The sequence below is a fragment of the Dendrobates tinctorius genome, unplaced genomic scaffold, assembly GCF_039654945.1.
Source record: "Dendrobates tinctorius isolate UK_male_01 unplaced genomic scaffold, ASM3965494v1 ptg000136l, whole genome shotgun sequence".
NCBI lineage: Eukaryota > Metazoa > Chordata > Amphibia > Anura > Dendrobatidae > Dendrobates > Dendrobates tinctorius.
The window spans coordinates 3,863,810-3,891,664 of NW_027361804.1; the positions used below are offsets into that span (position 1 = coordinate 3,863,810).

Sequence of the window (27,855 nt, forward strand, 5' to 3'; positions counted from 1 at the left end):
ATGTAGGGCCCTGCAATAGGGAACGGGGACGTGGAGACCTCCTGCACTCCCCTGAGTCAGTGTCCCTACACTCCTGATGATCCCTAGGCAGGTTCCGCACCTGGCGACGAGCTGGATACCTCAAATCCCTAGCTCACCCTGCACCTATCCCTTTCTAGTGAACTGGACGATGCAGAAACTAATCTTACCACTGCACTAATACACAAGGAAGGTCACAAACAGGGAAAAACACCACTTAGCTTTGCTCTGTTGCTATTGCTCCCAGCAACAGAGTACAACACCAAAGTTCAGCTTCAACCCTGAAGCTCGACACCTGCATTCAGCTTCCGCCTGAAGCTATTACACCAGAGCTCCCCTGAGCTGCCAGGAACTCCTCTCTGTAGTTCCTTCCTTCACCAGACTTGGTTGGAAATGAGCAATATCACCACAAGTGAGTGAGACCACCTGCTACTCCTTTATAGGTAGCAGTCAGGGAATCACACCTGCTTCATTATCACGTGCAATAACACTAGCGGCCACCGGGGGGCAACTAAAGTAACCAGAGTGTAATGACCCTACCGGCCACCGGGGGCAAAACTAGAACTGAAACAACCACAGTGTAATGACCCTAATGGCCACCGGGGCAAAGCTAACTTTAAGCAAGCAGCTTAAAGGAAAAAAAAAAGGTTACTTGTGCAAAATCTGTCATAATCCAACCTGGATCATGACAGTACACTCCTAGCTTCTGACCTTGGACTCCTTGACCACTCTGACTCACGTCTTGGCCGTGAGAAGTGACTAGCGTCACAGTAGGCTTGAATTTCTTTTTTGCTTAATAATAAAGACTTTCATATTTATAAACTTCATTTTGTGGTTAGTTGTGTAATCTTTGTCTAATATTTACATTTGTTTGGTGATCGGAAACATTTAAGTGTACAAACATGGAAAAGAATAGGAAATCAGGATGGGGGTGAACACTTTTTCATACCACTAGACCTGAGCACCCACCTGCATGTTGGTCTCCCATCGTGGTATAAAGTCCCCAATTCTGGTACATATGTCTCCCATCCTGGATATATATATATATATATATATATATATATATATATACAGTGGTGGCCAAAAGTATTGACACCCCTGCAATTCTGTCAGATAATACTCAGTTTCTTCCTGAAAATGATTGCAAACACAAATTCTTTGTTATCATCTTCATTTAATTTGTCTTAAATGAAAAAAACACAAAAAGAATTGTCCTAAAGCCAAATTGGATATAATTCCACACCAAACATAAAAAAGAGGGTGGACAAAAGTATTGGCACTGTTTGTAAAATCCTGTGATGCTTCTCTAATTTGTGTAATTAACAGCACCTGTAACTTACCTGTGGCACCTAACAGGTGTTGGCAATAACTAAATCACACTTGCAGCCAGTTGACATGGATTAAAGTTGACTCAACCTCTGTCCTGTGTCCTTGTGTGCACCACATTGAGCATGGAGAAAAGAAAGAAGAACAAAGAACTGTCTGAGGACTTGAGAAACCAAATTGTGAGGAAGCATGAGCAATCTCAAGGCTACAAGTCCATCTCCAAAGACCTGAATGTTCCTGTGTCTACCGTGCGCAGTGTCATCAAGAAGTGTAAAGCCCATGGCACTGTGGCTAACCTCCCTAGATGTGGACGGAAAAGAAAAATTGACAAGAGATTTCAATGCAAGATTGTGCGGATGTTGGATAAAGAACCTCGACTAACATCCAAACAAGTTCAAGCTGCCCTGCAGTCCGAGGGTAGAACAGTGTCAACCCGTACTATCCGTCGGCATCTGAATGAAAAGGTACTGTATGGTAGGAGACCCAGGAAGACCCCCACTTCTTACCCCGAGACATAAAAAAGCCAGGCTGGAGTTTGCCAAAACTTACCTGAAAAAGCCTAAAACGTTTTGGAAGAATGTTCTCTGGTCAGATAAGACAAAAGTAGAGCTTTTTGGGCAAAGGCATCAACATAGAGTTTACAGGAGAAAAAAAGAGGCATTCAAAGAAATGAACACGGTCCCTACAGTCAAACATGGCGGAGGTTCCCTGATGTTTTGGGGTTGCTTTGCTGCCTCTGGCACTGGACTGCTTGACCGTGTGCATGGCATTATGAAGTCTGAAGACTACGAACAAATTTTGCAGCATAATGTAGGGCCCAGTGTGAGAAAACTGGGTCTCCCTCAGAGGTCAGGGGTCTTCCAGCAGGACAATGACCCAAAACACACTTCAAAAAGCACTAGAAAATGGTTTGAGAGAAAGCACTGGAGACTCCTAAGGTGGCCAGCAATGAGTCCAGACCTGAATCCCATAGAACACCTGTGGAGAGATCTAAAAATGGCAGTTTGGAGAAGGCACCCTTCAAATATCAGGGACCTGGAGCAGTTTGCCAAAGAAGAATGGTCTAAAATTCCAGCAGAGCATTGTAAGAAACTCATTGATGGTTACCAGAAGCGGTTGGTCGCAGTTATTTTGGCTAAAGGTTGTGCAACCAAGTATTAGGCTGAGGGTGCCAATACTTTTGTCTCGCCCATTTTTGGAGTTTTGTGTGAAATGATCAATGTTTTGCTTTTTGCTTCATTCTCTTTTGTGTTTTTTCATTTAAGACAAATTAAATGAAGATAATAATACCAAAGAATTTGTGTTTGCAATCATTTTCAGGAAGAGACTGAGTATTATCTGACAGAATTGCAGGGGTGTCAATACTTTTGGCCACAACTGTATATATGTCTCACATCCTGGTATACAGTATATGTCCCCCATCCTGGGTATATATGTCCCCCATCCTGGTAAATATATATATGTTCTCCATCCTGGTATGTATGTCCCCATCCTGGTATACTGTATATGTCCCCATCCAGGTGTATATGTCTCCCATCCTGGTATATATGTCTCACATCCTGGTAAATATGTCCCCCATCTTGGTGTATATGTCCCGATCCTGGTATATATGTCTCACATCCTGGGTCCATTGAGCTGAAGTGTATTGCAGTGCAGGGACCCTCTGGCTCCCTGCACTGCAATTGAAACTATCAGCCAATTAGAGGCAGCTGACATTGACGTGCCTGCTATGGTGATGTATAATGTCACTGCCATGAGACGCCAATGCCTGGCATGCTGACGTTATCTGCTGGCCTCTGATTGACTGGTACTGTGAATTGTAGCGCAGTGAGCCGCAAGGTCCCTGCACTGGAATACACTTCAGCTGAATGTGGGTCCTCAGACACCCAGCTGCAGTAAGCACAGGGGTCGGCGGGTCCCCCTCTAGCCCGGTACAGTTGTATCCCCTGCGACCGCAATTGGTACCCCTCTGGCGATCCGTCACTGCACAGAACATGTCTCCTCCAGAGTCCAGCGGGTGGCGGCTTTACATCACTACATTAGACGCTCGGTGTCACGTACCCGCTTCTCCGCACATGACTTGGGGTTGCGCCTGGAAAGGTTAATCTATCTCCTCTCACTCCGTCCAGCATTCATCCTCTGTCCTATGCTGCACTGGGAACCTAAATCACACCCCACTCATACACGCTGCCACCACTCACCGAACACACGGGCGATGGGTCCTGGAGATACTACTATGTGCCAATCACCAGGAGCGCACACTCTAAGGCTATGGATTCTTAATAGCATACAAGGTTCAAACATATTAGAGTTTTAAGCTTTAATAGAAAAGGTACAGTGCTTACAATAAACGGATATAAAAATATGGAAACAGTGACATACAAATATGCAAAACAGCGATAAAATAAAATGGAGAAAACTTACAGAGATGTCTAAACCTTGCAGTCTGGTATTCTGCACCCTGAGGGGGGATGAATATGAAATGGCTCACATCAGCTCAGCTGCCCCTCAGTCTGTGAACAGCTTTCTTTGTGTAAAGGCCTAATTTATAGATTTAACCTGGAGATCAGATTTCTGGACCAGCCTCTCATGTCAATATTCTAATTCCTGGTTTGTGACTGGACCATGGTGACTCTACCAATGAATACATGATTTCTAAAGGTTCTTGTCTTCGCTTTTCTTTCCCATAGTAAATAGAAATTGTCAGGCTGTGAATACGTCCCGTTTTGGCATCTGCCCTCAAGGCATCAGAGGTGGGAAATGTCCCAATTCTGTGTGCTCACAGGAAGGCCCCCGGGGGTCGGAGACAGGAGACGGCCTTTTCTCAGGATGTCATCACCTCTGTGATAGATACTAGTTAACTGCCGGCCATACATCGCCTACATATACAAGTTTCCACTGCACTCGGCCTTGTGCTTGGTGATGTACGGCTGCGTGCAGCGTTTACGGTCCGGACTCTGCTGTTATGGGGACAGCACAGCGGTCTCCTCAGCACTCCCTTCCACCCCTCTAACATTACGGGGTCTCCACTTTGTGGCTGGATGCCCTGAATAAATTCTCGTCACAAAAATGAGTCACTGATATGAAGAAAAGAAACCAGCGACCTGCGGCTTCTCCAGCGCTCTCCTCCCTTCCCGGCCGGGGGAATAATCTGCAGCACAGACGTCTGGCGTCCATATAACGTAACATCACGGAAAAGGACGACTTCCCTCCACTCGTGTATCCTGCAATAATCCCACCATCGCTCCGGCCACAGCCCCAGTGATGCCGTCCAGCCGCCCCGACCACACGACCCCATGACACATAGTATCCGCTTATTCTTCATTGCTGAATCTGTGAATCTGGTGCAATTTCTCCCTCGCGTCGGCCGACCAGCGACATGAAACTGCGCAACGTGCCGAAGATCGCACAGAATGGAGGTCGCCTCGTTAAGGGGTTAAATCAGGGGCAGACAGATCATTGGTGCAACCTGTGCAGCCGCAGAGAGGCCAAGAAGTCAGGGGGTCACTGCCCACCCCAAAACTGCAGGCCGCACTGCAACAGGGGTCCGCGTACTGTCCTTGCACAGGGGGCGCTCCCGTCTGTGTGTGGGGCACGGCAGGGGTTAACAGCGCCGTGCTCCTGGGCTCGGCAGGGGTTAATGCTCCTGGGTTCGGCAGGGGTTAATGCTCCTGGGCTCGGCAGGGGTTAATGCTCCTGGGCTCGGCAGGGGTTAATGCTCCTGGGCTCGGCAGGGGTTAATGCTGCTGGGCTCGGCAGGGGTTAATGCTGCTGGGCTCGGCAGGGGTTAATGCTCCTGGGCTCGGCAGGGGTTAATGCTGCTGGGCTCGGCAGGGGTTAATGCTCCTGGGCTCGGCAGGGGTTAATGCTGCTGGGCTCGGCAGGGGTTAATGCTGCTGGGCTCGGCAGGGGTTAATGCTCCTGGGCTCGGCAGGGGTTAATGCTCCTGGGCTCGGCAGGGGTTAATGCTCCTGGGCTCGGCAGGGGTTAATGCTCCTGGGCTCGGCAGGGGTTAATGCTCCTGGGCTCGGGACCCCTCTCAGCTGCAGTTTTCTAGTTTCATTTTCCTGACTGAAGAGAGAGAAATGAAACTAGAGAGAGCGGAGTCCTGGCTGTGAGCGAGTGTGAGAGCGTGCATGTGAGAGCGTGCATGTGAGCCCCAGCCGTATATAAGGTAGGAGCCTCAGTGCAGTCCTGTCCACACACCCTGCTCTGTAAGTACAGCTGCTGTCTGTATATAGTGTATATACTCCGGGGTCTCCGCTCTCTGTATATAGTGTATATACTGGGGGGGGTCTCCGCTCTCTGTATATAGTGTATATACTGGGGGGGTCTCCGCTCTCTGTATATAGTGTATATACTGGGGGGGTCTCCGCTCTCTGTATATAGTGTATATACTGGGGGGGTCTCCGCTCTCTGTATATAGTGTATATACTGGGGGGGTCTCCGCTCTCTGTATATAGTGTATATACTCCGGGGTCTCCGCTGTCTGTATATAGTGTATATACTGGGGGGGTCTCCGCTCTCTGTATATAGTGTATATACTGGGGGGGTCTCCGCTCTCTGTATATAGTGTATATACTCCGGGGTCTCCGCTGTCTGTATATAGTGTATATACTGGGGGGGTCTCCGCTCTCTGTATATAGTGTATATACTGGGGGGTCTCCGCTCTCTGTATATAGTGTATATACTGGGGGGTCTCCGCTCTCTGTATATAGTGTATATACTCCGGGGTCTCCGCTGTCTGTATATAGTGTATATACTCCGGGGTCTCCGCTGCCTGTATATAGTGTATATACTCGGGGGTCTCCGCTGTCTGTATATAGTGTATATACTCGGGGGTCTCCGCTGTCTGGATATAGTGTATATACTCGGGGGTCTCCGCTGCCTGTATATAGTGTATATACTCGGGGGTCTCCGCTGCCTGTATATAGTGTATATACTCGGGGGTCTCCGCTGCCTGTATATAGTGTATATACTCCGGGGTCTCCGCTGCCTGTATATAGTGCATATACTCTGGGGTCTCCGCTCTCTGTATATACTCGGGGGGGGTCTCCGCTCTCTGGATATAGTGTATGTACTCGGGGGGGTCTCCGCTCTCTGGATATAGTGTATATACTCGGGGGGGGGGGGTCTCCGCTCTCTGTATATACTCGGGGGGGGGGGGGGGGGGTGTCTCCGCTGTCTGTATATAGTGTATATACTCGGGGGTCTCCGCTGCCTGTATATAGTGTATATACTCCGGGGTCTCCGCTGCCTGTATATAGTGCATATACTCTGGGGTCTCCGCTCTCTGTATATACTCGGGGGGGGTCTCCGCTCTCTGGATATAGTGTATGTACTCGGGGGGGTCTCCGCTCTCTGGATGTAGTGTATATACTCGGGGGGGGGGGGGGGGGTCTCCGCTCTCTGTATATACTCGGGGGGGTGTCTCCGCTGCCTGTATATAGTGTATATACTCCGGGGTCTCCGGCGCCTGTATATAGCGTATATACTCGGGGGTCTCCGGCGCCTGTATATAGCGTATATACTCGGGGGTTTCCACTGCCTGTATATAGTGTATATACTCGGGGGGTCTCCGCTCTCTGGATATAGTGTATATACTCGGGGGGGGGGGGGGTCTCCGCTCTTCCGCTCTCTGTATATACTCGGAGGGGGGGGGGGGGTCTCCGCTGCCTGTATATAGCGTATATACTCGGGGGTCTCCGGCGCCTGTATATAGCGTATATACTCGGGGGTTTCCACTGCCTGTATATAGTGTATATACTGGGGGGGTCTCCGCTCTCTGTATATAGTGTGTGTATATACTCGGGGGGGTCTCCGCTCTCTGGATATAGTGTGTATATACTTGGGGGTCTCTGCGGACCCTTCTTCTTACACGTTTCCCTTCTTTTCACTCTACAATGGTGTCACTTTTATTCATTATTGGAGGTAATGATAAATATAAATATGTAGAGAAGGAAAGACGGAGAAATGCAGCCAGATACCCGGAGAGATCACAGGAGACCCCTACAGAGAATGACCCACCGTCACATCACAACGCAGGTATATACACGGCTGAGGACAGATGAGCCCGGGCCTCGGGCGTCACCCTCCTCGGGTGTAACCTGCTCTCATTTATCGGGAACCCAGAGTGGAAAACACCTAAATAATTCTGTATGTAGAAAATCCATCAGACGGCAATACACCTGTCCTCCCATCACTGCCAGCATCAGATGTGAGTCCCCTTCTGCCCTGCACCACACTGATGCCAGGAAATCAGACCTGTACTGCAGATATTACCAAAAGAACACAAAAAAAAAAAACAATTTATATCATATGCAAATGAGGAAGCCTCAGTATTTTCTTAGGCTGAGTGCAGACAGAGTTTTTAACCCTGCGGATTTTTCCGTGCAGAATGGAAGAAATCCGCAGGTCAAATGACCTGCATTTTTCATGCGGATTTCTTCCATTTTTCCTGCGTTTTCCTTGCGGTTTTGGAGACAGGGAGGTGGAAAACCGCACAAAACAAGTGACATGCTGTGGATTTTGTACCGCAGGAAAACCTCGCGGAAAACTCCGCAGCGTCTGCACAGCGGTTTTCTTTCCATTGATTTTAAGGCTACTGTACATCACAATGCGGATATGCAACGTTTCTGCGTGGTAAAATCCGCTGCAAATCTGCATCGTGTGCACACAGCCTTACACTGCCTTAATTTGCTTACTGATCACTGTCATTTCTAAATTGACACCACTGCCTGCACTCTCAGGACTCTGCAAGATGGAGCACAGAATGTCACTTCTACCCCCCCATCTATGGCAGACACAGCGCAGGAGCAGTATTATAGTAGTTATATTCTTATACATAGGGGTAGTATTATAGTAGTTATATTCTTGTACATAGGAGGCAGTATTATAGTGGTTATATTCTTGTACATAGGGGCAGTATTATAGTAGTTATATTCTTGTACATAGGGGCAGTATTATAGTAGTTATATTCTTGTACATAGGGGCAGTATTATAGTAGTTATATTCTTGTACATAGGGGCAGTATTATAGTAGTTATATTCTTGTACATAGAGGCAGTATTATAGTAGTTATATTCTTCTACATAGGAGCAGTATTATAGTAGTTATATTCTTGTACATAGGGGGCAGTATTATAGTAGTTATATTCTTGTATATAGGATCAGTATTATAGTAGATATATTCTTGTACATAGGGGGCAGTATTATAGTAGTTATATTCTTGTACATAGGAGCAGTATTATAGTAGTTATATTCTTGTACATAGGAGCAGTATTATAGTAGTTATATTCTTGTATATAGGAGCAGTATTATAGTAGTTATATTCTTGTACATGGGGGCAGTATTATAGTAGTTATATTCTTGTATATAGGAGCAGTATTATAGTAGTTATATTCTTGTATATAGGAGCAGTATTATAGTAGTTATATTCTTGTACATAGGGGCAGTATTATAGTAGTTATATTCTTGTACATAGGAGCAGTATTATAGTAGTTATATTCTTGTACATAGCGGCAGTATTATAGTAGTTATATTCTTGTACGTAGCGGCAGTATTATAGTAGTTATATTCTTGTACATAGGAGCAGTATTATAGTAGTTATATTCTTGTATATAGGAGGCAGTATTATAGTAGTTATATTCTTGTACATATGGGGCAGTATTATAGTAGTTATATTCTTGTATATAGGAGCAGTATTATAGTAGTTATATTCTTGTATATAGGAGCAGTATTATAGTAGTTATATTCTTGTACGTAGCGGCAGTATTATAGTAGTTATATTCTTGTACATAGGAGCAGTATTATAGTAGTTATATTCTTGTACATAGCGGCAGTATTATAGTAGTTATATTCTTGTACGTAGCGGCAGTATTATAGTAGTTATATTCTTGTACATAGGAGCAGTATTATAGTAGTTATATTCTTGTATATAGGAGGCAGTATTATAGTAGTTATATTCTTGTACATATGGGGCAGTATTATAGTAGTTATATTCTTGTACATAGGAGCAGTATTATAGTAGTTATATTCTTGTACATAGGGGCAGTATTATAGTAGTTATATTCTTGTACATAGGAGCAGTATTATAGTAGTTATATTCTTGTACATAGGGGGCAGTATTATAGTAGTTATATTCTTGTACATAGGAGCAGTATTATAGTAGTTATATTCTTGTACATAGGGAGCAGTATTATAGTAGTTATATTCTTGTACATAGGGAGCAGTATTATAGTAGTTATATTCTTGTACATAGGAGCAGTATTATAGTAGTTATATTCTTGTACATAGGAGCAGTATTATAGTAGTTATATTCTTGTACATAGGGGGCAGTATTATAGTAGTTATATTCTTGTACATAGGGGCAGTATTATAGTAGTTATATTCTTGTACATAGGGGCAGTATTATAGTAGTTATATTCTTGTACATAGGAGCAGTATTATAGTAGTTATATTCTTGTACATAGGGGCAGTATTATAGTAGTTATATTCTTGTACATAGGGGGCAGTATTATAGTAGTTATATTCTTGTACATAGGAGCAGTATTATAGTAGTTATATTCTTGTACATAGGGGGCAATTTTTATTGTATAAAACCAACAAATACAATTAAAAGAAACAGAATTCTTCCTTAATACAAAATATAAATTCTCATGAATGCATCAGACAATAATTATAGAACTAAATTAATACATTAGGAATAAAGGTAACTTAGAGTTCACTCCTGTGGAAGGAAGAATATGAAATTAACACTTTTAGTAACACGATCATGTTATTATCCCACAGACACATTCCTCCATAGTTTCTCATTACTCTGACTTTTCTTTATCTCTATCGCTCTTATCCATCTGAGCTCGGACAGTATCTTTGTGGCTGCGGTGATGGGATGGAAGGGCTCGCTGTGGAGAGACACTCGGGTTCTCATGTGCCAGTGGTAATACTTAATGGTGGTAATGATCAGGTACATTGTCCCCCTGTCGATGGTACCGTCAGTGGATGGGACTCCATAGATAATGTCAGGGTAATTCAGGGACAGCAGTCTGGGGATTTTCAGCTTGGTCGATACTTCCGTCCATATTTCCCTACCTCCCCAGCAATCACAAATAAAATGCTCCATGGTTTCCTCCTGCTGACAACCAAGGGGACAGTTCCGATCCGAAACACTTAAATATTTTAAGTTCCCCCTCACAAAGAGCTTCCCATGTAGCGACAGCCAAGCAATGTCAAAAAACTTTGCTGGAAGTCGCCTCCCGTTGAGGAATCGGAGACTGTCCTGAAGGGTCCTGGTGGCACAATCTCTTAGGGCCAGTGGAGAGTGGAAGAAAGTCCTACATATATGAGCACACAGATCTTTCCTCGTATTACTCTCAATGTAGGACTTCTCCAGTCTCCACTTCCTGACACACTTCAGACCATATTCCAGATACTGGGGGAGGTGGTCACCTGTCCATCTCCTCCTCTTGAGACTGCCGCCTCGCACCCAAGATTCTGCAAAAGGCAATATCCAATACCTGATACTATTCACCCACAGGGAGCTACTGTTTGAATCCATGCTCCCAAAATTTACTTTCAGAAACAAGGAGTCAAAGAAAACCCTTGGATTTAACATATCCAGCCCGCCCTCACTCCGCTGTAGGTACGTTATTCCCCTCTTTATCAGGTTCATCCTGTTCCCCCACAAGAGCTGGAAGAACAGGCTGAGGAGCCTCGCGGAGAAGGATTCTGGCAAAGGAAAAACGACAGAGACATACAAGAAGACGGGGACCAGGTAAGTCTTCAACATAGCAACCCTTTCTCTGTAGGTCAGCCTCTAGTTCTTCCATCGCTGAACCTTTGCATTTCCGGTCTCCAATTTTTCCTCCCAATTTAGGCTGGCATTATCTTCCCTCCCAAATTTAACCCCTAAGATCTTAATATGGGTGGAGGCCTTAACAAACTGCGGCAGATCAAAGTCTGGGTCAGATTGCAATGTCCACAGAGCTTGACTCTTCTCAAGGTTGACCAGAGACCCGGAGGCCTCTGAGTAACTTCTGATGGCCGCAGATAACATCTGCACCTCATGAGGATTAGATATCACCAGCGTCACATCATCCGCGTAGGCAACCACCTTCAGAGGCAAGCAGTGGGGGACCGGCACCCCCCAAAAGTTACACTCCTGCAGTGACCTCAAAAACGGGTCTATGGCAAAAACATACAGGAGTGGACTCAGCGGGCAGCCCTGTCTCACCCCCCGCCTCAACTCCAAAAGTGCCACCCTGCCAACCATTAATCAGAGGAAAGCTCACCGCCTCTCTGTACAAAGTCTTCAGCCAATCCACAAATTGTCCTGGAATACCATACTTTGACAAAGTGGCCCACAGATAATCATGATCAACTCTGTCAAAGGCTTTAGCCTGGTCCAGACTAACAACATATCTCCCACACCACAGAGCTTTACATCTCTCAAACATCTCCCGTATCGAGATGACCGCTCCAGAGATGTTCCGCCCTTTTACCGTGCCAAACTGAGAGCCTACCAACAGTGCTGGGGACAAACAGACTAACCTAGAAAACAGGATCTTTGCCAGAATCTTCCTGTCAACATTCAAGAGGGCAATTGGCCTCCAGTTCTTGATGTCGCTCGGCTCCTTACCTTTAGACAGCAGAATTAATGAGGACACTCTCATGGATGGAGGCATCAGGTGATTTTCTAGACAATTTTTGTAAACATCCACAAGAATTGGAGCCAGGAGGTCTTTGAATTTCTTATAAAATTCTGCTGTTATACCATCTGGACCTGGTGCCTTCTTCAGATGTAACTTATCAATAGCCTCCTTAACCTCCTCCACCGTTAATTCTGCTGTCAAAGGAGAAAAGTCCAGATCATTAATATCAGGTGTTGGAGTTGCCTCCAAGAATTGAGTCATTTTATGTTTATCCAAAGCCTTCCTCTGAAACAAGTCAGTATAATAAGATTTCACAACCCCCAGGATACCCTCCCGAGATTCCTGCAATACACCCTGGGAGTCAATGAGACCTGTGACCAATTTATTGGCCACCCGCTCCCGGCAATTCTCAAAGGGATCAGGTGCCCCTAAGACCCCATAATCCCGTTCAAGAACCAAGGAGGTATACCTGCTGTACTGATACTGCCTTATCTCAGATTTCAGCCTGTCGATCTTCTCTTGGTTACCCCCGCCCTCCGAATACAGTGACTCCAATTCTTTGCGCAGCCTTAGGTACTGGCTATACTTACTCCGGCCTTTCTTAACTGACAGTCTCTTCAAGAGGCATCTGATATCATCCTTGACGTCTTCCCACCAGTCGGCCATGTTGTCATAGAAGTCCACTCTCTGTAGATGACCCTGCAAAAGGGAATGGACACAACTCTGGACAGAGACATCATGGAGGAGGCCGCAATTGAGTCTCCATAACCCCCTACCAACATCAGCTCGCTTAGTGGCCCCCAGGCAGAAATATAGGGCAAGATGGTCTGAGTATGGGACGACTCTCTCACTCATGGCACCAATGACTTCCATGGGACTTACAAAAGCCAGATCTATTCTACTGCCTCTATTGGAGCAGGAATAGGTTAATTTTGGCTTTCGTCCTCCCCGTTTAAAGACGTCCCCTAATCCGGCCTGCAGGACTATGTTATTCAAGATCCTACCATCCCTCGTCACGGTTCTACCTGAGGAGCTGTCACCTGATGTCAGTATGGCATTAAAGTCCCCCACCATTATCACTGGAAGAGAGGTGAACAGATAAGGCTTGACATCATTAAATAACTGTATCCTGTCAGTCACCGTCTGTGGCCCATAGATGTTAATAAGCCGGAGACGCCTCCCATGAACAGTGACTTCCAGGACCAGACACCTTCCCATAACCACCTCCGTCATCCTATGTACTGTCACATCCCTGGTGTTAAACAGAATGGCGACCCCGGCGTACGGCTCCACAGCCAGTGACCAAAAAGAGGGACCAGACCGCCATTCCCTCTCAGCCTCCCTCATGAGCCCTTGAGTCGTCAGCCGCGTCTCCTGCAGAAAGATGACATCTGCGTCCAGGTATCGGAGATGGTCATAGACAGCGTGCCTCGTCCTCCTCACCTTAATGCTGTTCACATTACTGGATGTTACTTTTAATGAGAAGTCTGCCATCACAATACCACAACAGAGGAGCAGAGATGTAAAAGCCGCCATCATAAGTCTGGGTCACAGATGTTCTGACTACATGTCAGACTGTATCTCAGTGTCAGCAAGTACAGGCTTCCGTTTTGTAGGGGGATGGTCCGCTACGTCCCTGTCATACTCAGTCTCTGTTCTTTTTATCTCTTCCTCCAAGTCCCCATCAGACTCAGACAAAACATCAAACTTATTGGACACGACCATCACACCTGCCAAACTCTGGACTTTTTTCCTGCCACCCTGGCTAGTGACATACTCCTCAGGTTTACGGGAGGCCTTGTCCTTTTTTTTCCTTTTAACCTGATTACAGCCACTTTCTTCAGCTAGAGATGGTGATACTGAAGTGGTGGCTACATGTGGCTGCTGGACCTGAGGGACGACCTCCATGCTCCCCTCTGTACCCTCTGTACAAAGCTGCTCTGATGTTACCTGAGCGGACCCCTGGTGGACCTCTGACCTGGTCAGTACTGTCCCTGACATTAAAGCCTCCTCCTCCTGAGCCTCTGTCCCTGTCACTAACTCCTCATCAGGAAGGAGCTTGCATATATTGTGCCAGGCATCAGGACAGTCCCTGTGAGGGTGGCCGACCTCCCCACAGAGGTTGCACCTGATGTTCTGGCAATCTGCCGCTAAGTGGCCGACTTCCCCGCACAGGCTGCACTTTACCACGGTACAGGTGTTTGCCAGGTAACCCACTTTACCACACTTAAAACACTTTCGTGGCTGCCCAGGGTAGAAGCAAACCCCCTTCTCCCTCCCGATAAAGAAGGAGTTGGGTAAGTGAGCCGTGATATTGTTGTGCTGGCGCAGTTTCACCAGCACCTTCCATCCACCGGTCCATATACCGTCCTCATCCCTGTTTTTGGTGAGGTCGGAGACAAGGTCACAATGCCTCCGGAGCCACACCACAATGTCCTGCGGGGGAACAGCCTCATTCCAAAAGATGATATTAACCGTGGCGGTATCCGGCTTAGATATTGGAATGAAGCTGAACTTGTTCCAGCCATCAGCGTCCCTGAACTTGGGGAAATTGGCCCAGAATCTGTCCAGATCAGACATAAGCTTAAAGCTGATGTCATAGCCCTGTCTGTCTGGCAGATTGATGACCGCCAAGATATTAACCGGCGCAAACCCCATCTGGCGGCACAGAAGCTCCCTGACCACCAGCCTCCTCTCCGGCAGATCCTCCTTGGCACCTCTGTGCCTGAACCGCACCACATTCCTCCTTTTGAAAGCCTGCCCGGTGTAATTGGCGCCGGAGGTAAAGGACGGAGCGCCGCAGCTCCAAACATTACTGGGAGGGACCTGTGGGGCCACACTGGGCTGACTGACAGGGCGAGGGTCTGCAGCGGAGGGGCCTGTTATACCTTGTGTGCTGGAAACCAAAGGGGGGAAATCACAGACATTTTGCACATTATTATTATCATCATCATCATCAATCTCAATAGCGTCATCAGGATGCGCAATGTCCACCACAGTCTCTGTACCCCCTTCAGCCCCCAACCCCACATGAACAGTATCAATATCCCCAGAATTTGTGCTCTCCTGGGCTCCAACAGTAGATGCAGTCTCATGTCCACTGTCTTGCTGTTGTGCTGGGCATGCTGGGACTTGTGGTACCGCTGGGATCTGAGCCTCTTGCTCCTGCTTGGGGTCTGCCACAGGTAGTTGCGGCTGCTGGTGTAGTATCTGACCCTCCTTGAAACAGAAGCTAGCGGGCTGCAGCACCGGCCGTACCTGCTGCCGGGTCCCACCTGGGACAATGTCTGTGCGGGAACCAGCAGAGTCCTGCGTGTAGGACCTAAACCGCTCCTGGTTCCTATATGTCTCTGCCAGGGGCCCCATCCTCACCAGCACACAGTCTATGTCCCGCACCACAGTCGCCAGCTCTACCCCCAGTGCATTCAGTCTCTGGTCATATACAGAGTGATCCCCAGGATTAGCAGCCTTCACCTTGTAAATGCAGTCTATTTCCATTTGCAGAAGATTCCTCTGCTGCTGCAACTCACCCATCCTCCTGACCAGTCCTGGTATCTCCTCTGCCAGCTGTAGCTCCGGGGCACGCGGCGGCTCCTTCTGGGGTCTTGCTTTAGGGGTAGACACGTTGGTTTTTAATGTCGCTGGTTTTGTGACTCCAGCCTCCATAACACTTTTACCACTGCCACCAGCCTGCAACCTCGTGCGTCCAGAGCTAGCCATGCTGGTCACCACATGTCTAAGCTGAAGGTTCTCCTGGAGTGTTTGCTTCTCCAGAGATGTCCGTCTCTGTCTGCCTGGAGTGAGCTGCACACCTGAAGCTGGTGATGGCTCTGCCTCACCTTCTGTGCAGCCACCTGCCCTCCAGCACTCAGGTTCTCAGCAGAAGATGCCTTCTGGGATTTCCTTCCAGGCTCTGGACACTGTTTGCCTTGACCGGCCGACTGTTTAACAGAAACATCCTTGCACACAGACAAAGCTTTCTCCTGTTTCTTTCCTGTGCTGAACTTCAACACAGGATCTTTCTCCATGCTGCTGGGACTTCCATTCTGAGGTTTATTTCCTGCAGAGGCAACTCTGGGATTTCCATCCACATGAGAAGGTTGGGAGTTTCCTCCCAGTATAGGCCTGGAAGCCTGGGCCTTGCTTGGGGAGCTTCCCCGCCAAGGGTGGCCCCTCCCTGGGCTTGCTCCAGACATGAGGAGAACCACAGACACACAACCTCACAGCTAGGAGGCAGTATTATAGTAGTTATATTCTTGTACATAAGGACAGTATTATAGTAGTTATATTCTTATACATAGGGGGCAGTATTATAGTAGTTATATTCTTGTATATAGGAGCAGTATTATAGTAGATATATTCTTGTACATAGGGGGCAGTATTATAGTAGTTATATTCTTGTATATAGGAGCAGTATTATAGTAGATATATTCTTGTACATAGGGGGCAGTATTATAGTAGTTATATTCTTGTACATAGGGGCAGTATTATAGTAGTTATATTCTTGTACATAGGAGCAGTATTATAGTAGTTATATTCTTGTACATAGGGGGCAGTATTATAGTAGTTATATTCTTGTACATAGGGGGCAGTATTATAGTAGTTATATTCTTGTACATAGGAGCAGTATTATAGTAGTTATATTCTTGTACATAGGGGGCAGTATTATAGTAGTTATATTCTTGTACATAGGGGGCAGTATTATAGTAGTTATATTCTTGTACATAGGGGGCAGTATTATAGTAGTTATATTCTTGTACATAGGAGCAGTATTATAGTAGTTATATTCTTGTACATAGGGGGCAGTATTATAGTAGTTATATTCTTGTACATAGGGGGCAGTATTATAGTAGTTATATTCTTGTACATAGGGGGCAGTATTATAGTAGTTATATTCTTGTACATAGGAGCAGTATTATAGTAGTTATATTCTTGTATATAGGAGGCAGTATTATAGTAGTTATATTCTTGTACATAGGGGGCAGTATTATAGTAGTTATATTCTTGTACATAGGAGCAGTATTATAGTAGTTATATTCTTGTACATAGGGGGCAGTATTATAGTAGTTATATTCTTGTACATAGGAGCAGTATTATAGTAGTTGTATTCTTGTACATAGGAACAGTATTATAGTAGTTATATTCTTGTATATAGGAGCAGTATTATAGTAGTTATATTCTTGTACATGGGGGCAGTATTATAGTAGTTATATTCTTGTATATAGGAGCAGTATTATAGTAGATATATTCTTGTACATAGGGGGCAGTATTATAGTAGTTATATTCTTGTATATAGGAGCAGTATTATAGTAGTTATATTCTTGTACATAGGGGCAGTATTATAGTAGTTATATTCTTGTACATGGGGGGGCAGTATTATAGTAGTTATATTCTTGTACATAGGAGCAGTATTATAGTAGTTATATTCTTGTACATAGGAACAGTATTATAGTAGTTATATTCTTGTATATAGGAGCAGTATTATAGTAGTTATATTCTTGTACATGGGGGCAGTATTATAGTAGTTATATTCTTGTATATAGGAGCAGTATTATAGTAGATATATTCTTGTACATAGGGGGCAGTATTATAGTAGTTATATTCTTGTACATAGGGGGCAGTATTATAGTAGTTATATTCTTGTACATAGGGGGCAGTATTATAGTAGTTATATTCTTGTACATAGGGGGCAGTATTATAGTAGTTATATTCTTGTACATAGGGGGCAGTATTATAGTAGTTATATTCTTGTACATAGGAGCAGTATTATAGTAGTTATATTCTTGTACATAGGGGCAGTATTATAGTAGTTATATTCTTGTATATAGGAGCAGTATTATAGTAGTTATATTCTTGTACATAGGGGGCAGTATTATAGTAGTTATATTCTTGTACATAGGGGGCAGTATTATAGTAGTTATATTCTTGTACATAGGGGGCAGTATTATAGTAGTTATATTCTTGTACATAGGGGGCAGTATTATAGTAGCTATATTCTTGTACATAGGGGCAGTATTATAGTAGTTATATTCTTGTACATAGGGGCAGTATTATAGTAGTTATATTCTTGTACATAGGGAGCAGTATTATAGTAGTTATATTCTTGTACATAGGGGCAGTATTATATTAGTTATATTATTGTATATAGGGGCAGTATTATAGTAGTTATATTCTTGTACATAGGGAGCAGTATTATAGTAGTTATATTCTTGTACATAGGGGCAGTATTATATTAGTTATATTATTGTATATAGGGGCAGTATTATAGTAGTTATATTCTTGTACATAGGGAGCAGTATAATAGTAGTTACATTCCTGTACATTTGGGCAGTACTGTAGCAGTTACTGTATAAAGGGGGTGTTTTTATGTCCTTTTGTATGTTGTAGGTTGCTCTTACAATGACTTTTGGGGCAGGATGTTCGATGACGGTTACGCAGACATACAACTACTGGAAGGTGATGTTTCTCCTCTGGATGTCAGTGCGGCTCAGCCCCTAAAAAGTTTATCATACTCCACAGGGAAATTTAAAAATGGTGAGTTTTATTCCAGGTGATATTTTTGCTCTTTTTAGGTTTCTTTGGTTTTGATTGATCTGATATATTAACCCTTAAATTCTGTTTTACAATGGTATCTTTACATTTAATGTTATTCTGCTGCCTTTGGTCTTTTCTTTACCTTCAGAGCTGCATTCACAGTTTCTCCAGGTGTTTTCTAGGCTGTCTTCACATCTCACTTAGGACAGGATTGAATGGGATGTGTTATTACATAGGTAGATCATATACTTTACATGCAGTGGAGCTGGCGGGTGAAGTCTCCATCGTTGTAGGTCATGTGTGTTGTGTCAGTGAACATTAACCCTTGTCCTTCTGGTGAATCGTCTGTTCTCTGCCTGACATTTCCTGTTGTTCTCTGTTCCTCAGGGGCGGTCGGACTCTGTAGTGTCGGAGTGACGAGCTGCCTGAATCCGCTGCTACAGACACTTTACATGTACAAAGAATTCACGGATTTACTGTGCCGGTGAGAACCAAGCTCTGACAATCCTGCAGTGTTCTCTGCCTGTTCAGTGTCTGCCCGGAGCATGCTCACCTACATGTCCCCTATATATCAGGCACAGTGTGCAGGAAAGTATGTGCCCCCTGTATTATAGGAGGAGGGTTTCCAGAAGTTCAGGAATGTCTCCTCCGCTCGGCCACATTCTTACCCCCCACTTATTGCAGCAATGAAGGGATCATTGTCATCTGCCCCCAGATCCCTTATCCAGCCGCAGGCGAGAACCTATTACCGTGATAAGATATTCTTATAGACCGGGGAGCCGTGATGTGCGAGCAGCAGCGAATTCTCACAATATACTGCTGTGCAAAAGTTTTAGGCTGGAATGGAAAAAATGCTGTAAAGCGAGAAACTTGCAAAAATACAAGTGTTAGTAATTAACATTTATCAATAAGCAAAATGACCGATAAAAGACAAATATAAATTGGTGATGAGCGAGTATACTCAGAGTATTCTGGCGTGCTCGGAGATTTAGTTTTCGTTGTCTCAGCTGCATGATTTGCTTCTGCTGGCCAGCCTGAATACGTGTGAGGAATGCCTGAATGTTAGGGAATCTCCACATGTATTCAGCCTGAGACAACGAAAACTAAATCTCCGCGCACGCCAGAATACTCGGAGGACACCCGAGCAACGAGTATACTCGCTCATCACTAATATAAATCCCATTAGTAATTGGTGTCCGCCCATCACCTCCATCATCAGTACCTGGTGACCGCCCGTCACCTCCATCATCAGTACCTGGTGACCGCCCGTCACCTCCATCATCAGTACCTGGTGACCGCCCGTCACCTCCATCATCAGTACCTGGTGACCGCCCGTCACCTCCATCATCAGTACCTGGTGACCGCCCGTCACCTCCATCATCAGTACCTGGTGACCGCCCGTCTTCATCCAGTTGATGACATGACACTTGGGTTAGCGGATGACACTGACATTGTTCCCCATACAAGGTAATGACGCTGACACTCAGGGTACAGGATAATGACGCTGACGCTCGGGGTACAGGATAATGACACCGACGCTCTGGGTACAGGATTATGACACTGACATTCGGGGTACAGGGTAATGACGCTGACACTCAGGGTACAGGATGATGACACTCGGGGTACAGGATAATGACAGACATTCAGTGTACGGGATAATGCCACTGGCACTCGGGGTACAGGATGATGACACTGATGCTCAGGGTACAGGATGATGACACTGATGCTCGAGGCACAGGGTAATGACACTGATGCTCAGGGTTCAGGATAATGCCACTAACACTCGGGGTACAAGATAATGACACTGACACTCGGGGTACAGGGTAATGACACTGATGCTCGAGGTACAGGGTAATGACACTGACGCTCAGGGTACAGGATAATGCCACTAACACTCGGGGTACAGGGTAATGACACTGACGCTCGGGGTACAGGATAATGACACTGACGCTCGGGGTACAGGGTAATGACACTGACACTTGGGGTACAGGATAATGATACTGACGCTCAGGGTACAGGATAATAACACTGACACTCAGGGTACAGGATGATGACACTGGTGCTCGAGGTACAGGATGATGGCGCTGACGCTCGGGGTACAGGGTAATGACGCTGACGCTCGGGGTACAGGATGATGACACTGACGCTCAGGGTACAGAATGATGACACTGACACTCAGGATACAGGATGATGACACTGATGCTCGGGGTACAGGATGATGACACTGACGTTCGGGGTACAGGATAATGCCACTGATGCTCGGGGTACAGGATGATGACACTGACGTTTGGGGTACAAGGTAATGACACTGATGCTCGGGGTACAGGGTAATAACACTGATGCTCGGGGGGAAACTATGATTGCTTGGGGTACAGGATGATGACACTGATGCTCGGGGTACAGGGTAATAACACTGATGCTCGGGGGGAAACTATGATTGCTTGGGGTACAGGATGATGACACTGATGCTCGGGGGACAGGATGATGACACTGACGTTCAGGGTACAGGATAATGCCACTGACACTCGGGGTGCAGGGTAATGACACTGATGCTCAGGGTACAGGATGATAACATCATGTCTCCTGCAGGATCGGGGAGGCAGGTGACAATGTTCCTGCAGAGAGGAGGTTTCCCTATGAGCTCGTTGCTCTGTTTATGGACATGCAGGACAGCAGAGAAGATGCTGTGCCCCCTCACCGCGTCCTCCGATGTCTCCTGATGGCCAAACTGACCTGTGAGTGTATTGGTAACAGAAATAACAATTGGGTTGAACAATGGGGTACATGGCACTATAGAGGGGTCCCTGTATTATAGTGGGGTACACATTACTATAGAGGGGTCCCTGTATTCTGGGAAGGGGTACACATTACTATAGAGGGGTCCCTGTATTCTGGGAGGGGGTCCACATTGCTATAGAGGGGTCCCTGTATTATAGTGGAGTACACATTGCTATAGAGGGGTCCCTGTATTCTGGGAGGGGGTCCACATTGCTATAGAGGGGTCCCTGTATTATGGGAGGGGGTACACATTGCTATAGAGGGGTCCCTGTATTATAGTGGGGTACACATTGCTATAGAGGGGTCCCTGTATTCTGGGAGGGGGTACACATTACTATAGAGGGGTCCCTGTATTCTGGGAGGGGGTACACATTGCTATAGGGGGTCCCTGTATTCTGGGAGGGGGTACACATTGCTATAGAGGGGTCCCTGTATTCTGGGAGGGGGTACACATTGCTATAGGGGGTCCCTGTATTCTGGGAGGGGGTACACATTGCTATAGAGGGGTCCCTGTATTATAGTGGGGTACACATTGCTATAGGGGGTCCCTGTATTCTGGGAGGGGGTACACATTACTATAGAGGGGTCCCTGTATTCTGGGAGGGGGTACACATTGCTATAGGGGGTCCCTGTATTCTGGGAGGGGGTACACATTGCTATAGGGGGTCCCTGTATTCTGGGAGGGGGTACACATTGCTATAGAGGGGTCCCTGTATTATAGTGGGGTACACATTGCTATAGAGGGGTCCCTGTATTATAGTGGGGTACACATTGCTATAGGGGGTCCCTGTATTCTGGGAGGGGGTACACATTACTATAGAGGGGTCCCTGTATTCTGGGAGGGGGTACACATTGCTATAGGGGGTCCCTGTATTCTGGGAGGGGGTACACATTGCTATAGAGGGGTCCCTGTATTCTGGGAGGGGGTACACATTACTATAGAGGGGTCCCTGTATTCTGGGAGGGGGTACACATTACTATAGAGGGGTCCCTGTATTCTGGGAGGGGGTACACATTGCTATAGGGGGTCCCTGTATTCTGGGAGGGGGTACACATTGCTATAGAGGGGTCCCTGTATTATAGTGGGGTACACATTGCTATAGAGGGGTCCCTGTATTATAGTGGGGTACACATTGCTATAGGGGGTCCCTGTATTCTGGGAGGGGGTACACATTACTATAGAGGGGTCCCTGTATTCTGGGAGGGGGTACACATTGCTATAGGGGGTCCCTGTATTCTGGGAGGGGGTACACATTGCTATAGAGGGGTCCCTGTATTCTGGGAGGGGGTACACATTACTATAGAGGGGTCCCTGTATTCTGGGAGGGGGTACACATTACTATAGAGGGGTCCCTGTATTCTGGGAGGGGGTACACATTGCTATAGGGGGTCCCTGTATTCTGGGAGGGGGTACACATTGCTATAGAGGGGTCCCTGTATTCTGGGAGGGGGTACACATTGCTATAGAGGGGTCCCTGTATTATAGTGTGGTACGGGGTGCACGTTTTTAGGGTTATACACTGGTTTTGTCTCCTCAGTGTTCGCCGAGGTCGATGTGGCCGACGTCTTCTCCTCCTTCTGGAATCATCTTCTGCAGAACATGCCGGATCGTCCCCTGGTAAACCCTCAGTTTTGGGCTGCGGCTTTGATATGGGGGTCTGTGAACTGAGTCACATTAGATGCTCCATTGCTTCTCTATCAGATGAAGAGACCCCCTGTATCCAACCAAGTGTCCTCAGCAGTGCCCCCGAGATCAGACACCCCACAAGTGACACACACTAGGCATCATTTACCACAACAGTCTCGGTTGTCCATAGCAACCAATCAGAGTGCAGCTTTCATTTTTAAAACCGCTCTGGTGAAATGAAAGCTGCATTGTGATTGGTTGTTATCAGCAACAGAGACTGTTGTGATGATCCAAAGTGTGTAATCATACCCTCATAATTTCAAATAATCATTCCCCCCCCCCACACACACACACGTCCCCGCGCCTTGTGATTAGATCTGTTCACTTCTGTCTTTGTCCAGGAGGAGGCGCTGCGCTCGCTGTTTACCATCTCGCTGGAGGAGCGTCTCACCTGTGACAGGTGCCACCGCCAAAGCTCTGCCCCCCGCGACCTCCTGTCCCTCCCTCTCCGAGTTTCTCACTCCAAATATCACAGAAAGTTGACTCTGGTGAGTGAGACGTAAAATCTGCTGTAAACGGCGCCATTATGACCCCTGAGGAGGGAGGGGCCATAAAAGTGGAGCCGTTGCCCATAGCAACCTGTGAGAACCCTGCCTTCTGGTTCCGTTGCTATAGCGACAGCTCCATTTTGCGTCTCTGGACGCTCCCACGGTTGGAACTGCTGCTGACCTCGCTGTGTGACAGTGACGCTCTCCTCGTCATTCTGTCTCCATGTTGTCAGGAGCGAGCGCTCTGGAGATATTTCCGCTGCCAGGACTCATATGGAGAAGAGAATGTCTGCCCAAAGTGTGGAAAGAACAGCCGGCCGGCAAAGGTAGCGCAAAATCCCACGCCCCGGGGGTCTGCAGGTGTCAGGACATGCTGGGGGTTGTAGTTCTACGACATTTGGAGACATTGGCTACACAGGCCATTACTGTCACCGGACCCCGTCCTCAGATTGTCTGACACCTCTCATCACTGACAGCCAGCAGAGATCCTGCCGGTGCTGAGGAATGCTTGTCTCGTTGTTCGGCAGGTCACTCTCCTCCGCTCTCTGCCGCGTACCTTCACCGTCCACCTGACGCGGCTCTGTAAGACCAGATCCCCGATCCAGAAGATCAACAGGACAGTCACCTTCCCCCCAACACTAGATCTGATGGAGATCCTGGGCCCCGAACATCTCCCTGAAGACGAGCAGCCAACGGTGAGGGCGACAGCGACCGGCAGGAAACGGCCATAGTACAGCCGGAGAGCGACACGCCAATGTATCTAATCCTGTGTGATACTGACTGCTGAGCCGTGTATCTAATCCTGTGTGATACTGACTGCTGAGCCGTGTATCTAATCCTCTCCTGTGTGATACTGACTGCTGAGCCGTGTATCTAATCCTCTCCTGTGTGATACTGACTGCTGAGTCGTGTATCTAATCCTCTCCTGTGTGATACTGACTGCTGAGCCGTGTATCTAATCCTCTCCTTTGTGATACTGACTGCTGAGCCGTGTATCTAATCCTCTCCTGTGTGATACTGACTGCTGAGTCGTGTATCTAATCCTCTCCTGTGTGATACTGACTGCTGAGCCGTGTATCTAATCCTCTCCTGTGTGATAGACTGCTGAGCCGTGTATCTAATCCTCTCCTGTGTGATACTGACTGCTGAGCCGTGTATCTAATTCTCTCCTGTGTGATACTGACTGCTGAGCCGTGTATCTAATCCTCTCCTGTGTGATAGACTGCTGAGCCGTGTATCTAATCCTCTCCTGTGTGATACTGACTGCTGAGCCGTGTATCTAATCCTCTCCTGTGTGATACTGACTGCTGAGTCGTGTATCTAATCCTGTCCTGTGATACTGACTGCTGAGCCGTGTATCTAATCCTCTCCTGTGTGATACTGACTGCAGAGCCGTGTATCTAATCCTCTCCTGTGTGATACTGACTGCTGAGCCGTGTATCTAATCCTCTCCTGTGTGAAACTGACTGAGCCGTGTATCTAATCCTATCCTGTGTGATACTGTCTGCTGAGCTGTGTATCTAATCCTCTCCTGTGTGATACTGTCTGCTGAGCTGTGTATCTAATCCTATCCTGTGTGATACTGTCTGCTGAGCTGTGTATCTAATCCTCTCCTGTGTGATACTGATTGCTGAGCCGTGTATCTAATCCTATCCTGTGGGATGCTGACTGCTGAGCTGTGTATCTAATCCTCTCCTGTGTGATACTGTCTGTTGAGCCGTGTATCTAATCCTCTCTTGTGTGATACTGACTGCTGAGCCGTGTATCTAATCCTCTCCTGTGTGATACTGTCTGCTGAGCTGTGTATCTAATCCCATCCTGTGTGATACCTAATCTCCGGTTTCCTCTTGCAGACACACTATAACTATCGCCTCTTCGCGGTGATCTCTCACTCTGGGACAGCAACTTTTGGTCACTTCAGTGCTTACATTCAGAGCTGCAGGGACGGAGGATGGTATTTCTTCAATGATTCCTGTGTGTGTAAGGTGAGCTGTTCTCGCAGCCTGTCCTCTATATCATTAGTGTGCACTATGTGGCGGTGTTATGTATGGAAGGTGAGCTGTTCTCGCAGCCTGTCCTCTATATCATTAGTGTGCACTATGTGGCGGTGTTATGTATGGAAGGTGAGCTGTTCTCGCAGCCTGTCCTCTATATCATTAGTGTGCACTATGTGGCGGTGTTATGTATGGAAGGTGAGCTGTTCTCGCAGCCTGTCCTCTATATCATTAGTGTGCACTATGTGGCGGTGTTATGTATGGAAGGTGAGCTGTTCTCGCAGCCTGTCCTCTATATCGTTAGTGTGCACTATGTGGCGGTGTTATGTATGGAAGGTGAGCTGTTCTCGCAGCCTGTCCTCTATATCGTTAGTGTGCACTATGTGGCAGTATTATGTATGGAAGGTGAGCTGTTCTCGCAGCCTGTCCTCTATATCATTAGTGTGCACTATGTGGCGGTGTTATGTATGGAAGGTGAGCTGTTCCCGCAGCCTGTCCTCTATATCGTTAGTGTGCACTATGTGGCGGTCTTACATGTGATCTCTGTACTCTAGGTGTCCTGGGATGATGTGAAATGTACATATGGAAACACAGCCTTTCACTGGTGAGTATCTTGGGTTGTGAGGGACGGATGTAAAGAGGTTCTGCAGCAGCTAATTGCGTGTTATGAAGCTATTTTGGACTGTGCCACCTTTCTTGTATTTCAGGGGGAGCACGGCCAGCCTGCTCATCTATGTGCATTCAGACGTGAGCACTGTAACCTCGGGCTCCGGGGCTCTGCCATAATCCCACTACGTTATCGTATACACCGTGTGCTCTTGATCTGGGAGTGAAGGGGTGTTTATACCATTCTGCCGGGGTAAACACTACATTTCCCATCATCCAGCACTGAAACTTCAGGCCCGGAGATCTTACAGACTTTTATGCGCAGCTTTGGATGTGGCTAGAGTATATGGCTGTGCGATTTCGCACAATTGTACTGTAACTTTGGGGCGTTCTCCGCCTCCAATGTCTTGGTGTAGCAGTTCCACCTTATCACCAGCAGGTGGAGCAGTGATCATTCAGATACTTGAACACTTATAGGACTGGCTCATTCTTAGGATTGGGGGCGGGGGGGCGGGACTTCGTTCATTCATAACTTATAGGATCGGTGTCACCTGTTATTATTATGTGACTTATTATATTATTATTTCTGATTTAACTTGTAATTGCATATCTTCAGACAGTGCGAGCAGCAGTAAGTAGCACCTCAGCCACAAGCAGCGCTGCAGCAGCACGGCAGTACTATGGAAGCATCTAGCCCATTACTGGGGTCTCAGCTGCACTACAGTCACATGTGCGGCCATGGGAAGTATTAGGGTGGAATGTCACTATGTGGCGGCATTTCAATATTGTGCCAAATTTTATCAGTTCCCAAGGAAGCAATATCGTAAAATCGCGGCCTGCAGCTTACACCCGTCACGCATTGCCAGTATGAACACGCGAGAGTCTGCGGCAGTGAGGTCGCACATCCCAGGCAATAGGGGCAGCGCGAGAGGAGACCTGAAGGAGAGAAGGACGTAGACTAAGGAGGGGTCCGGATCAGAAAGGTTTATAGGCGAGGGCTAAAACTGGGAAAAGACCCAACAAATCTCCACTCCTGAGAGGTGAAAACACTTTTTAAGTCTTTAAATCGGTTTTAAAACTTCTTCCCATTCCGATATTAACTCCCCTTATGTCCAGACAGTGCAAATACTGGTGGTTGTGCTGTTACTAAATATGGCCTCTAGGTGGCAGTGCCGCTCCGTCAATGCCCGATGGGTGCAGTGGGTGCCATCCAGCGCACCCCGCTATTAGTGACGGGGATCACTACTCCCATCATGGTGAAACGTTCCGCCTCTTTCTAACACACTCTGTTTTACCTCCCGTCGCCGTCTTCACGATCTCTGCTTGCTGTCAGTGTTTATTGAGGCTAAAACCTGTCCTAACGCTGTCCTGCTCACAGCTGAGGGTTTGTTACAATGTATCAGTGCAGGTAAGAGCTTGAGGTTCTGTGCATCTGCACTGACACATTGTAACGAACCCTCAGTCTACATCGTATCTATCTGGATGACAGGTGGAATCCAGGATTCTTGCACAAGGTGATTAATGGGGATAACGGCGCCGTGCCAGATCTCCCAGCACAATCCCTGGGTGTGGGGGATGTGGGGGGTCCAGTCCCACCGTGGGGTCCGGCCTGATTATAACGGAGCCTTACATCTCCAGCTCTCGGTGAAGAAGACCCCCCCCCAGCACGGCTCCTCTACCGCGCGGCGCCTCCGTGTTATAGCCGTGAATTATAACGGATGTTTACATTGTCTTTATTGTGTCATTATTAATGTGAATAAAAGTTTCACCTCCCGTC

At 46.8% G+C, this 27,855-nt stretch overlaps 1 protein-coding gene across 5 annotated transcripts; it reads left to right on the plus strand.

The window, feature by feature from the left end:
• The first annotated feature begins 5,390 nt into the window (after nt 1-5,390).
• USP18 (ubiquitin specific peptidase 18) lies at nt 5,391-27,855 on the plus strand. 5 transcript variants are annotated; one of them, XM_073544085.1, is made up of 11 exons: nt 5,391-5,518; nt 18,379-18,525; nt 18,913-19,009; nt 21,115-21,260; nt 22,842-22,921; nt 23,332-23,478; nt 23,712-23,804; nt 24,006-24,173; nt 25,332-25,463; nt 26,027-26,076; nt 26,180-27,855. In XM_073544085.1, the coding sequence occupies exons 2-11, from the start codon at nt 18,408-18,410 to the stop codon at nt 26,256-26,258; spliced, it is 1,110 nt and encodes a 369-aa protein (XP_073400186.1). In that variant the 5' UTR covers nt 5,391-5,518; nt 18,379-18,407; the 3' UTR covers nt 26,259-27,855. The 5 variants fall into 5 exon arrangements, with proteins under 5 accessions (XP_073400186.1, XP_073400187.1, XP_073400185.1 ...); XM_073544086.1 differs by having other exon boundaries at nt 5,431-5,558; XM_073544084.1 differs by lacking the exon at nt 5,391-5,518 and adding an exon at nt 7,233-7,389.

Excerpts from the sequence above, each read along its gene's own strand:
- USP18 (XM_073544084.1), top strand. The coding sequence starts at position 7,248 with ATGGTGTCACTTTTATTCATTATTGGAGGTAATGATAAATATAAATAT. Across the intron at positions 18,526-18,912 it reads CACAGGGAAATTTAAAAATG|GGGCGGTCGGACTCTGTAGT; the intron begins GTGAGTTTTATT and ends TCTGTTCCTCAG. Across the intron at positions 21,261-22,841 it reads CCTGATGGCCAAACTGACCT|TGTTCGCCGAGGTCGATGTG; the intron begins GTGAGTGTATTG and ends TTGTCTCCTCAG.